This window comes from Meleagris gallopavo, chromosome 22 (assembly GCF_905368555.1).
Source record: "Meleagris gallopavo chromosome 22, MGAL_WU_HG_1.1, whole genome shotgun sequence".
Lineage (NCBI taxonomy): Eukaryota > Metazoa > Chordata > Aves > Galliformes > Phasianidae > Meleagris > Meleagris gallopavo.
In genome coordinates, this window is record NC_139425.1 from 6441962 (window position 1) to 6456494 (window position 14533).

At 40.6% G+C, this 14533-nt stretch overlaps 1 protein-coding gene across 3 annotated transcripts in view; it reads right to left on the bottom strand.

Moving 5' to 3' along the window:
* PREX1 (phosphatidylinositol-3,4,5-trisphosphate dependent Rac exchange factor 1) overlaps positions 1 to 14533 on the bottom strand; it is a 147666-nt gene that overhangs the window by 77716 nt on the left and 55417 nt on the right. For all 3 annotated transcript variants that reach the window (XM_085241960.1, XM_085241959.1, XM_085241958.1), the window contains exons 2-3: positions 4542 to 4613; positions 384 to 506 (exon numbers count right to left, since the gene is read on the bottom strand). In XM_085241960.1, coding sequence (XP_085098086.1) covers positions 384 to 506; positions 4542 to 4613 — 195 coding nt within the window. The remainder of the gene's footprint in view (positions 1 to 383; positions 507 to 4541; positions 4614 to 14533) is intronic.

Here is a 14533-nt window from a genome sequence, read left to right on the forward strand (position 1 = left end):
CTTCTGTTGGTTTCCTTTATTTTAAAATACAAATGACATTATTCACTTATTTGAAATTGTGCTGCTTTTCAGAAATATTTGGAACTAACGCTGACAAATTCTCAGCAATTGTGTGATCAGTTGAGTGAAGAAAAAAAGGAAAAAATATTCAATGGGAAAAGGAAGGGTTTCTAAAAATACCTTGTTATTTAGCTGAGTTTGATGTGGTTTCCATTGTTCTAACCTCATTCACAGGTTTTTTTCCCACCCTACCTTCAAGTTTTATTCAAGACACACATTGTCACAGTATTGCTACAAACCTTAGAGATTAGAGATAGTTAAGGGGCATGGGAGCTTAAGACAGGAAACTGCATTTTCAGATAGTGTTAAGTCATTGTACTTACAAATTTTAAGAAAACATTTCCCAGTTCATGCTGAGACTGAGGTTCTGGTTGTAAACAAAATTCCAGGGCAGCCAGGAACTCCTTGTGAACACCAAGAATGTCTTCAATGTTAGAAAATAGGATCTGAAATACATAAAGTGAAGTCCAGTGTCAACTATTAATAAAACCCTCTTAGGCGCATTAAAGTACTAGCACCAAAATACTATGGTTCTAGACTTAGTCATGAAAGGACCTAAAGCACAGATGATAACTGCTATCTTGTCTCTTTCCTATGGAAATCTTTATTGCTACTGAAGTACCTACTCTAAATGAAAATTATCTTTCCAAGCACCTGAGCATGATGAATGTAAACAACCTCCTTTAACTCTAGAGAAGGTCTCCTATGAGACTGAACACGTGAAAGAAATCACAAAGACTAAACTGATTTGGCAGGAACATGAAATTATCACTCAAAAGATGTACTCGTAAACCACATCTCTGCCATGGTGTTTACAGTGTAAAGTATTTCCAAACTAAAAGAGCAGAATCTTAGCGTTCCCTTCCACCAACCTCTGTGACTGTAAAAGGCATTTGTAACGTGATACAGGCCCTCAATTTTAATGTGAACTAAAAGGAAATTGCACAATCTCACAGCTAAATGATCCCTAGGAATTTAACATACATGTGCTAAGGAAAATAAACTTTCAGGTCCTGATGCAAAGTGATGCAGCTATCAGGATTGATAGCCACGAGAGGAATGCTTGAATGAGCAGACCAGAGCCTGAAGACTGCAGTGACACACACACTGTGAACAGCACTGTCCATCTCTTTGCTTTAGCCGTGCCAGCCGCAAAGAGATTTGCAGCGTAGTCAAACCAGCTTTCATATTAGGAGCAGCCTCCCAGGCCTGGCATAGAGCATACGTGTCACTGCTACAAATCCCAAAGAATGCAGCCTGACAGAGCAGCCTTCAGCTTCCTGGTATTTGGTGGGAGATCCTCTGATACTTCCCAAAGCACCTTACAGTAAAACTAAACTTTTTCAACTTTATGCAGTGGACTTTATGCACCAGATGAGACACTGATTCAGTCTGATGGATGGTGATGCAGCAGTAGTTACAAGATTTTGTAAACTAAATCTAATTCTTTGAGGAGGAATGAAACCAAACAGTTAATGAAAAACAGTTTATCTCTGATTTTTCAGGAGTAGAAGACTGGGTAAGGAATTAAAGACCCTCCTATGCACGTACCCAGATACAACTCAGTACCTTGTGTTATTCAAGGATGGAAAGATTTTTCCTCAAACCCTGCAAGCTGGCTGCATGTGCAAAGCACAGCACATGACATCTTTCTTGTCTTTGCTCACCTGTCACACCACTATATGGCAATCCTCACTACCCATGTGCATACTTGTGCCTCATTGCTTTTTCTGGCTCTGAATAAACTGAAGACTCCAACACACTCTACCTGCACTCATGGGTTCTGAACCCATCAGAAAATAAGACAGGAAGCTGGGACTGATTACTTCCAGAAAACTCCCACTGCAAATTTGAAGAGCCTATGATGGTTCATTCTATAGCATGACTGAAAGTGACGTGATGACACATTAGCCTTAGCCTGCATGCCAGAAGCTGTGCCAAAAGGGGATTAACAAGGAAGAGGAAAACATCTGTCAGTGATGATTTTATCTTTCAGGAGCAGTCTTCAGGAGGATATTTTGTGATTCGAGGAATATCTGTGTAGTCCAATAAATTATGTGATGGTCAGCAGAACTCTGCTTGCAGCAGATTTTGCAGGTAACAAAAGTCACTTGAAAAATCAAGGCAGCAGAAAGACCTTAGCTATATTTGCTTTTATACCTGATGCAGCCACCATTTATAAACCTTACGGGGAGGATTTATGTCTGGCAGCTTGTGCACACCATCAAGCTGTGCTGTCTTCACTGTTCTGCATCAGTAAAATCACGTCACCATCCTCTGCGAATGCAGCGTAATACTAACGTATCAGCAGTTATCCTCACAAAGGGCACGGAACAAATTGAGAAAATATTTTAGCTGAGACTGCTGCAGCCATCTGTCAGTGAAGGAATTATAAGTCTATGCCTGGCATAGGAATCAAGGTGGCCTTTCTGGAAGGGAATGCAACGGCCAGAGGCTACTGTAAGCACCACTGCTTAGTGTCAGTGGTGGGAGAAGCCTACGAACATAATACCAGGAGTAATATCCCATGTTATCCTAAAAAGTACTTTCTCCTTTTGCTTAGAGGAAAATGATATCCTTGATTTTCCTCTAGATGTTCCTGCTGCATGAAGACAGGGAGGAAAATACAGGTTTTTCTTTACATAAGCTGCCAAATCATCTATATACTCTCTGCTGCCATCTTTTCTGTTGCTAGCCACCTCACAGCTCTCTAGTGACTCAAGATACATAATAATAGCAGGCAGAGTTACTGGAAGTCCCAACACAGTCTTGTCTGTCCTGCCTCTACAAGCAAAGATTTGCAGAAGGAAAGAACAATCATCTTTCCACTGCAGGAAAGACAATTAAATTGTTTGAGGAGAAGGGAAATAGACAACACTGATCAGAGAAAGCACGCCTTTGTGTTTCTACTTCACCATTGGTAAGCTTACACCTTTTTCATCAAAGAGAAGCTGTGTTATTATAAGCTGAATATTGTAATAAGAATTAATGAGGTCTCACAGTGGCCTCACAAAGGCACCTCCAGGCAGTTCAAGAATGACACAAAAATGAAGTAGTACTTTCCCAGAGGTTGTGATGGACTTTAGAATACAAATACATTTAATCACTAGAGAAAATAAGGACTTTCTGCATGGGTCTTGTGAGTACTGCATCTGAGTATATGGCAGTCATAGCAATACATGAATAATGGTAGAATTAACAACTTTTATATCAACATCTGCAGTTGTTTGTCAAGTTAGCAAATGGTTATGTAGGTTTATTTCTCAAGCAGAGCTTATGTTTTTCTGTTTCTCTGCACACAGCACCTACTGCCACTAGTCACTGTCCACTTTTCCCTCAGCTGTGCTTAAACATACTCCAGACTGTAAATGGTGAGCTTCCAGTGACCAGGAACTTCCAAATTTGAAGACAGCAAGGAGGCTTAGCTCCACCAATCCTCCAAATCTTCTTGCTACCACCACCTAGATGCCACTCAATTAGTAGTACAGTATTGTTAACCTAGTGAATGAATACCATAACAGGAGCTGAATCCCTGATAGGATTTCTTTGGGTAATACTACTATGTAAAAATTGCTGAACCAGATTTGAGGAAATACACACCAGCTGCAGTAGTGCTGGACTGTGTAACATACCTATTATTGATGCACTGTGCTGTCATTAATGAAAAGAGCAAAGTCTCTGCTGATTTAGGAGCTGCAGGATGAAAGGTAAACCCAAAAAGCAATCCTGATGGCAGACACTGCATCCTCTCCCACTGATCATGAGGTTTCACTTATGCATGTGTACAAAGAGGATTTTGCTCTCACATGTATGTATATAGCATTTGACATTAAGTCAAAATTACTACATGAAAGTGTTGCTTATTTTTATGAAAATAAATCACAACAAGGCCTCCTACAACCATAGGTATTATAAGAGCTAGTACCTGATATCCACTTTCTGTATCTCATGTGTCTTTCCACTGCAAAATTCATTCAGGAATCTCATCACGTAAGGGTCTCCCATTCCTCAGCTCTCCCACAGGAGTCCAAATTCCTTCCTACTACAACCCAACTAGATATTCTTGCCACCTCCTCATAACTCCTGTCAATTTTTGATTTGTAAGAGACAACAGATGCAAATTGGCTCACTGATTACTGTCAAGCAAAACACACAAGGGCAGTGCGTTCTCTGACATTCCCCTTCAAGATGCTAATGAGGTCTCTGCGTCCTCTACCATTTCACAAATCTTGCCAAAAGTTAGCTCCTGACTACACTGTTGTCAAATTCTACCGAGATCAGCTGGTGGGACAAAACAAATGCTGTAAGATGAAAGCTAAACAAATGTGCAAACAGACTGAAAAAGTGTCAGTGTGAGTTTCTTTTCCTCTGGGCAGCAGTTTAATAACAATGATCAGAAAGGTAAAAGGAGATTTGATATCCACATCCCTGAATCTAGCCTTTCATTATGGATTAAAGGATGAGGAAGATGGAAGAAATACCTTAACATTCTCCTCTGTTATGTACTTCTCGGCTTTGTCCACAGCGTTCTGGCGGATCCGATGAAGAAATGCCTGCAGAGAAAAAAAATGTTCAAATGTCTTCATAAAGTTTGATTTCACTTCTTTATATCCCCTTGCTTTCCAACAACACAGTGTGCCTGATAAACTTTAAAATTGAAAGAATATAACCACATACCAATCACTACAGTTCTTAGACTCAGAGCTGCCTTCAAGATGACAGAAAAGACATTTCCTAAAACACTGTTGGGTTTTGCCTGGCAATAAATGTCTTCCTTCTGCTGAAATTTTTAGACTTAATTATCTGTTGCTACCAGTAGACCACAGCAAGGCTCTGATTGTTGTGTTTTTTTTTTTTCTTTGGAAGCTTCCCCTCTTTCTGAGATGCAGCTGTTTTGACTATGAGAGGCAGAGTGCCTGATGCACATCAAGATGGATGGCAGTGAAACAGACTGCAAATAATTTAAAAACAAGAACAACAAAAAAAAGCAGCAAAAGGACATTCCTGGTGCTTGTATCAGCCTGGAGTTGCTATATGTCAGAGCTACAGATTAGAATTATGGACAAGTTCAACAGACTCAGTACTTAGGGAAGGGAAATGAAATTCTCCAGACAATGCATGGGACACATTGTCCTGTTTGCTGTACTTTATCTGCTTAAAAACAGGCGAAACAATGCTGGGACTCTTCATCTAGGTCAGGTTTCCCCTTTCCTCAGCAACCACAGGCTAAAAGGCTTTTCTGAAGTGAAAGCAGGGAATTTTGCCTTCCACAGAAGTCAGCAAAGAGAGATGCAAATACCTGCAGGTGATAGTGAAAGGAAACCACTGAAGACAGAATCTGCTTCAACAAAGGACACCAACCCTACACAGAAGGGGAGAGGGCTTTCCTCAGTCCTGCTTAGTGGTTTCTATGTTGCCTCCCACACAGAGAGGTGGTGAGCCCTGGGGAGCACAACTAACGAAGTGGGAAGGAACTTTTCTTAGCCACCTGAGACACAGGGGAAATGGGTCCGTTCTCTGTATTTATGGTACAAAGTAGCTTTGCTTCAGCTTGATAATAGAACTTTTTAAAGAACCACTCCTGAGCAATGCCCACGTCAGCTGATGCACATAACTTCTCTAAAAAAAAAAAAAAAAAAAGACAACTTTTTTTTCATTCCACCTACTCAGTCTTTACGGAACAGGCATCAATAAAAATAAAAAAAAGAAAGAAATTGAAATAAGAGACACACAGACTCTACATTTGTTTTGTACCCTAGGTTCTCAATCTACTTCTTGTGAACAGATGTCAAGGACACAAGAACATTCCTCCTCTTGTATCACTAAGCAGGAACGGGATCCTGGCTAGACTGCAGTTAGATATGGAGAATATGGAGGAGTTATGGATATTGCTTTGATTGAGACATGTGAAGAACAGATTCCTGCATTAAAGGCACAGGACACGTGTCCCAGCGGCAGAACAGCCATTTTATGAAAAGCAGCCCATCCGCCTTGCTCAGGATCTTGGCAGAAGTCAGGGAGCTGTCTGAGATGAAGTACTCGGCATAATGACTAATGGCTGGAGGACTGACAGGAGGAGTTGCCCTCCCACTTCATTGCTGAGTGTGATACCCAGGCACTAATAACCAGACATCTGACTTACACAAGGTAGCGTGTCATATTGAAGTCATTTATCCACAAAAGATAAGCCAGTCAGAGACCCTTCCTTGCTTTAATCTTGTCTGTTTGGAGACAACAAATCCAATTGGAATGACTAATTAATCTACCCAATTAGTAGCTCCACTGGTGACTTATATTTACCTGCATATTAGTCTCAGTGTGTTCATTCTAATAATAGAAATTTGCTAAACAGAAGTGCAAATCACATTAGCTGTTTCAGGCCAGTCAATATAAGAAGCTGAGTCTGTGTTAATCTAAAAAACAGCCTTTCTGTGATGCTTGTCTGAAAAGATCATTTAACCGGAGCATGAGAAATGGAGAAAACAAGAGGGGGTAAAAAGAGAAAAAGGCACAGAAGCAGGGAGAGAATAGTAAGGATGAAATACATAACAGGGAAAGAGACCAACAACTCTGCAGATAGCTGGTCACACCTTCTGCAGCCTCTGGTTTGTGCACAAGCAGCAGTCTCTCCACTAGTAAAAGACAGCCCCAAGTGAGGTTGGTCCTGGAAACGTAGCAGTATGCTTTCCAAAATGCAGCTCCTAAAACTCTGAACTTAGCGGATGCAGAACTGTTTGTTCCCCCCTGTTCAATACCTTTTCATCTGCAAACACAATGTTTTGCAAAACAGTCTTTCATATTAAAAGCATGATAAATACAGCCTATCAAACAGCAGCCCGTAGAGCTAATGTTGCATACCCTGTTCACATGACAACACTGCTTTTCTTCCAAACTGCTTCTAGCTCAGAAAAAGCAGCCCTTTTCCCAGAGACATTGTTCAGACATTTAGGTCAGCGTTTTCCAAACTTCAAGTTATTTTTGTGCTACCAGCTTTACTAGGCTCCAGGCTCATCTGTACCAAGCCACCCCTTTGTTCACCTGGTGACACAGGCTCTAAGCCCCACAAGTAGTAGGCAACCCCTCAGGAAACACAGCTACAGGGAGCGGTCATCGTCCACCAAGCCAATTGATTCATCTGCAAAAATTGGACAGATATTTGGGGCAAGGCACAACAAAGGTGGGGAAAGTAGAGAAAGAGTGAGAGAAGCATGTTATAAACATGTCATGTACATATCTTATTTATATTCCAGAACGTATTGTGTCACTGAAGAGTAAATACTCGAAGGAGTAAGAGCTTTTCTGGCCATCTGAATTGTTACAGAGTCAAATGCCATTTGTTCCATCTCCTCTAAGCTCTTCACATTCTGGACAACTCATACATGAATGCAACAGAGTCAGTCCTAGGCCTTTGCCACAAGGAACTTTCAGTATAATTCTCCCCTAATCTGTAACACTCTGCAAAAATGGACATGGTAACCTCAGTGGATATGTGGAAGCATAGCGGTCAGCTTTCTTAGGAATGGCTGTCACAGCCCTCCAATAGTTCCTAGGATACAGCAGGATGACCATGAGCATCTTTCCTGTGCAATTCATAGAACTCTCTCTATGTCATGCTGTCAGTTTCCTACATGTACAAAGTAGCATGGATCCTGCAAAGGACAGCAACTAATGATACACTCTATGCCAAAACAAAACTCACATGTCAGATGGTTACGACCTTATTGAAGAGCTGGAGAGAAATTAATAGGTAACAAAAGCAGACTACTCCCTTTGTATGCTGGTCATGATTGATATAAGGTTAGCTAAAAGGATGGCAGATAAAAATTTGACATCTTTCTTATGGTCACAGTTGCTGATTTTGCTCTTGCCATTTTTAGTGCTTTGCTGTGCTCCCACTGGGCCAGCCCCAGGTCTCTGAGCAGCCCAAGCTGTAAGGCAAACTGCAGCTTCCACATCAGTAAAGGGAGGAGGACTGGTAGAGCCAATGGGTCCAAAGCAAAAATAGGTCACTGCATAACATAGGGCAAAAATGGGAAAACAGACTGGTAGATTTTTGTTATCCTGACAAAACCCCGTGAAGGTCTCACCTTCTATGTGTGCATGCTAATCGTTAGGAAAACAGCCTACAGGGGATTTCTTTTTGTTTCAGATTCTGCTTCTGCATCAACATAACATTTATTTGTGCACTGTGACTTGTTGCCCTAGAGATCTGCCGCTTCCAGACCCAGCAGGCCATGGCTGAGGGCTCCTCATGTCATGCAGAAACACAGCTTCTAGTTTTGTCATACAGTACAAATGCCTTGCAGGACTTGAGCAAAACTATAACCAATTGGAATGAGCGCAGAGAAAGGCTTCCTTTCTGCACAATATCATGTTGAGTAAGTTCATAACAGCTGGAGAAACAGCCATCTCCTTCCAACAAAGACCAAGACAAACACATTACAAATCCAGAAAGCAATTTAGGTACAGAATTTCATTTTACCAAACAAGTACCTTAAATGTCCCCAAAATGTGTTGTTCTGCAGTTCATTACTCTTAAAATCCATAGCTGTAGTGAAATCTCACTGCTTGGAATGTCTTTGCTGCATCTCTGAACCACAAAAACAAGAAGCACAATTTAAGGGAAGAGACTGCTAATTGTGAGTTGCTCTCACACAAAGCACACTTAATCAGCTGGGATTTCTCTTAGATGCTTTTCAAACAGCTTTTATTGAAGGTGGACTCCTAGTCCTAACATAATACATGGCTAATCCTGGACATAAGGCAGAGAGAGTTTGCTCATGCCCCTTCCTAAGATTCGTGTTTAATAGACACTTCCTCAAATGTTCAGAAATACCAAGAGATTTCTCATTAAACAGCTAGGCAGGCAAACTGTGCATAACCCAAAGGGAAATGAAAGGGAGAACAGAAATAAGCAATGCTGAGGCAACTGGATACCGTATCTATAAGGAGCAAGAGCTGAAAGCACAATCCTGTGAAATTTGTTTGCTGAACAGGTGACTGCAATTTCACATTGCCCTTGGGAGACAAGTGATGGACAATTTTGTAACAGTCAGAAGGGAATAACACAGGACTCCATATGTCCCTCGTATATTCAGCGCTAAAACAACCAAATTGCCTTACACTTGTGCAACAACTGCTTAAAACTCCTTGCAAATGCTGATATTTTGATTCCAAGAAAACGAGATCACAGTGGAAAAACTGAGGAGGTGAATTGAGCAATGAATGTCCCCATTTGATCACTGTTAGCATCTTCATCATGCAACCACAGTGTAGTGCATATACCTTAATCCAGCTCTGAAAATACAAAGTAAAATCTGCTAGAAAGACTCAAAGAGGAACTTGAAAGTGTAATTCTTTTTTTAAAAATTACCTGAATAAGTAAGTGTGGCTTTTAGATATGTTTTTGACCCCACTACAGCACCAGCTATATACAAAAAAATTGTTTTGTCGTTAGCAAAGCCACTTGACAGTCTTGTGGGAACACAGCTCTACTGAAATAGCTCAGAGATGCAAAGCGAGTATTTGCTAAAGTTTGTATTCTAAGAGCAGGTGCATCCTTGCTTGTGCTACTCAATTGTTAGCTTTGAACCCTGTCATCCTGATCATGTTCTTTAGCTTTCCACCAGATAAGCAATTTATAAGCTAAAGTGCAGCACAAGTGACAGAAACATCCTGCATCCCACACGTGAACTGCAGCTCTCCCCTGCACTGAAGTCTGAAAGACAATGCAGTAAATAATCTCAAAATAATCTAACAATGACAGTACAGGGCTATTTATACAATATAAGTCCCGTCAGATCTTTTTTATAACCCAAAGCAAGTAAGCATGCATTTCCATGACAAATTAAGTCTAAAATAACGTAAGAATATTGCAACTACTGAAGGCAGACATTCTGAATACTGGTACAGCTCTGAGTTATCAAATTATTGAGTCATTCCAATTGCAGGTAGACCCACTTCGTGTCTGCTTTCCCCAGAGCACTGTGCAGCACTGCATGCTATTAACCCAAATCTATGACAGGTGGGTTTTAATGACTGGTCATTTTGGTATAAACTCAGTCAGCTTTTGAACATCTCTTCCCTTCCTGGACAAAAGCCTGCACCCCTATGTAGAATGCTAGGTCTGAGTCAGTCTGTAGTAAAGTTTCAGTTAGAACAGCTTAAGTCAGCTGGAACTCCTTTGACATCACTGCTATTACTCAAGTAAAGTGGAGCAAGACTGAAATGAATATATTACTTTTAAAGAGAAAATTGCTATACTTCTCACACTGTAAATTGGCAATCTGGGATTCACTCCTTGCCCAATTACTGGCTGCTGTATTGAGACCTCTATAAAGATACAATTTAGGTTATTAGTATCTGGTAAAGGAATAAATAACTTAAACACCAGATGAGTGCATTATAATGAAATTCTTGCAAAGTGTATTCCACTTGTGGAGGACATTTTTCTTTAGAACCTTTTGAAACAATAAAGAGCCACAGCTGTGAGAGAGCAATCCTGCAAAGAGCTCAAATCTGCAGCCAAATTTAGTAGTCAGAAAACAACTGAACAAGGACTTACCTCATAGGCAGAGGTGTTTAATAAGAGGAAATAGCATCAGAAATATCCTTTATTGCCCTAATTTCAGATTTCCTGTGTATCGAATTGGCTTTAAAGCCTCAAAGCTTATTGGTACATGTTTATATTTTGATCTGTCCCTTGAAGAGGAACTAAACTATTAACTAACCAAAAAGATTTCAAGAAAAAAAGAAATAAAAGAAGTCATGCACATTACAAAATATCAAATGCATTCTCTGCAAACAGTTCAGGGAGCCTTTGCTGTGAGGCTGCACCATTGCTTATTGCTAAGCAAAAGGTCAAACAGACTCTACTGATCTACTGTAATAGCACTTCTTTCCAAAAGTTACTACCCTTGCATAAGCTACGTTAGATCTGAAATGAGATGAACTACTTATACTGATCACCTACACCCTGGGATATTCATTAAACTATCTTTGAAAAGCAAATATGAAGGTCTGTGTGTAACTCTTACTCCCATATTCCTGAGGGCAATATCTTCCTTCTTCATATTTCACAATCCCATGCCCCACACCCACATTTTCTTCTATGACTTTTTATTCACATGTTGTCATTTACAACAACGATTTCACACACAAATCCATGGATGCTGCAGCATGAATCACCTCTTCCTGAGAAAGACTGCACGATCACGTGCAAATTAGGCTTCCCCTCTCAGAGGAGCCTGTGAAGACCATCACAAAACAACTGCAGGTTACACTGCAAAGTCCAGATGTAACATCAAGAGAGATGCTTTTACCTGAAACATGCTTGCAACAGACATCTGTAAATAGTATAGCCACGTAAGCAATAAATACATCTATACACATTACAAAACCTCCTGTAATGCTCACAACTTAATGATTGTGGATAAAGTATTGATGCTGGCAATTTGAAAGTTCTTCTTCCTCACTTCCGAGGTCTGACATATAGTGAATCCTGACAAACACTAAATGAAGTATGGGGAAGCATTCAGAAACTCAGCTGCTTAAAATCATGGAAGTGTATGTACGACTAAGACACTTGAATAAACAAACCAGATTATTTCTTTATATACTACGTAAGAGTAGGGGCCCCTGCTAATGTAAACTATGCCTGAGATAGTTCCCAACTGATTTGCCCTTAACCAATCTTGCATTAAGGCCCATACAGTTACAACTTGGCTAATTTATCTTATATCTGTCTTGCCATCAAGAGTTTTACTGTCCATAATGTCCAAGTTAAGGAATAAACACTGCAAAATACTGGCATTGCATAGCACTAGGAGTTTCGGTGGCACTTGATGGAGTCAGACATTCTGTGGCCCTCCGCACAAGGGGCCACTACAAAACAGTTTCTGTCATCACACTGCTGTGTCTAAGGTTCACCTCAGCCAACTGCACCTACCTGGAAGCTGTAGCCAACTTGAAGTTAGTGCCACAGTCTCTGTCTCTGCAACAAGGGACTCCAGAGGATGAGTCACTGCACTTCAGGAGTGGTGTCTGAGAAGAAAGTCTGAATTACCCTCCAGAAATGCGTTCTATTCCCATCAAGACAGCCTGGGTGACAAGTTGAGATCAGACCACCCTCCTTGCCTATAACAGTCTCACTGTATCTGCAAGTACAAAGTTCCAGGGCAGTGAGTCTGTCTCAGTATGGAACAAAAGAACACTGGCGTTGCACTGAGAGTTAACACATGCAGAATTAATGTGCTCAGGCATTCTCTGCACGGTAGTATTCTGGGACTCATCACGAGAGCACTAACAGCACTTCCCAGAAAAAAAAAAAAAAAAAAAAAAGAAAAAAAAAAAAAACACCATAGCTCCAAAAAAAGCCCTCAACCACATCTGTATTGCTGGCGTACTGATGTTTACACCTGAATGCTGCAGCAACACAAAAAAGTCAGCCTGAATTCATTCATGCAATAACTGATGAAGGAAGGTGAAACCAAAAGGGAAGTAAGAGTGAAATATGTTGCAGTGTTTCTCACTCCAAAGAGAGATCCCTTTCTTAAGGAGGGTTTGCTTTCATTTGAATTACAAAAACCTTTTTTGTGAAGTGAAAGGCAGGCTGGTGCTGCAAAGGAGCCCATTGTCTCTCCTCTACCATCGCGCTGACCTCTACAACCCCTCCTCCCCGCTGGTCACTAACATTTGCATCCTCAGGCAGGCCTGAACGCTCAGGGTCCAACACAACCCACGTTTCCCACATCTGAAATCCTTCAGGACAGAAATCCTTCAGGACACGTTTCTGCTCATATTTTGTATTGCTTTTACCCTGTCTCCTTCCTACACATCTTCCTGCTCTCCCTCCTCTCCAACACAACTACTAAACCTTTTAAAATACTCTCATTGTAGAAAAAAATCAACAACAAATGTTCTTCACTGCACACCCCCTAAGCATACGCTTCTGTGGGTATCCCTGTTTGACTGCAGTCCATTTTTAATGTCATCAGAAATTATTTGTTTGGATTTTCAATGGAGCTTATGAAAGATATGTGCCTAACTCTCTTAGGCCTTTGAAATATTCACCCTTTTCTTGGCCTCTTCACATCTTTCTCACTGTTATACAATTGTGACATGATTTTCAGCATCTGACTGCACTGTGGAATCCTTCAAAAAGCTTTCAGTATGTTTGAATAGTGTGTTTTATTTCATTTCTCTTTTATTTAGAGGAACAAATTGTGACAAGTCTGCATCTGCTTAGCCTTTACCTTAACAGAAGTTTGCTTTGGGACCACATAAACACTGTATAAAGACTTCAGAATTTGACCCAAATTACTGGGATTCACTGTGTTCAGGACTGGAAAAAGCCTGCAGTCTGTAGTCAGTTCTCAACTACTGATGTCTCTAAATACAAAGGCCTGATCAGTATCAGGGGACATTTAACCAAGTTTCAGCCTCTACACAGCCATTCCGATTCCAAGAGGTGTATAAAATCACCTGAGTGACCAGAAACATCCATGTCACCAACAAAGATCAAGCACTGGATGTGGTAGCAAAGAGTGGAGCTTCTCCAGTTAATATTTCAAGCTTCTGATCTAAGATAAAGAACTTCAATGTCAGGAAGATCATTCTGTCCCTTTTCTGCTCTCTCTCTTTTCAGTCTTAATAAATTAAGCACTTAATAGACAAAGTTGAAAGTTTTAAGATGAGATCTGGTGTCATTAAAATCCATGGATTTTTTTAGTTGCCATACAGGCTACTTCACTAGGAACACGTTGCCTACATCTGGCTGATACATACTATTGTAGTCTCCTAAGTCAGTTTAGCATAAGAGTATTAAGATTTCTTCTCTGGGTATCTTCTCAAGGAGATGTCATTCTGATCTGAGTCTCTTCTCTAACTTGAGTCTTAATTAAAAAAAAAAAAAAAAAAAAACAAACAGGACTAAAAGGTGATCAAATGGAGTTGTATCTTGTTAAATGGCAACATTCAGAGCTATTAAAGAATCGAAGTCTCCAAACCACATGTTTCACCTTACTGAGGTGCTCAGGAATATTTGCCAGGAATGTTTACGTGTTCACAGGTCTCCTATAAGCCAAATCTTATACTGAAGTAAAATGGGAAGCATTGAATCCTGTAGGTGCCTTCACCAGAAGAACAGTTTTGGAACTGGCAACAACTTTGGTCAGTTCCAATACTCATTTTCTAGAAAAGATTACAATGCCAGAAATCCTAGCGAAAGAATCTTCATTTCCTAAAATCAGGTGTACTGGCAGTAATGGCTGCATATGACAATCTCCATGCAGGTGTCCAGGTTTCAAAGATTGCATTTCTCATTTAGAAGCCTGTCCACGTGTCTGACTGTGAAGCAGTGTCAGTGCCGGCTCCCTAGCCAGGGCTGTAAATACTTTGGGAACTTTTGCTCCTTCATGACCAGCAATTGGGGCTCCTGTGCAGTACACAGCATTAGCATTCCTGGCCTTCAGCG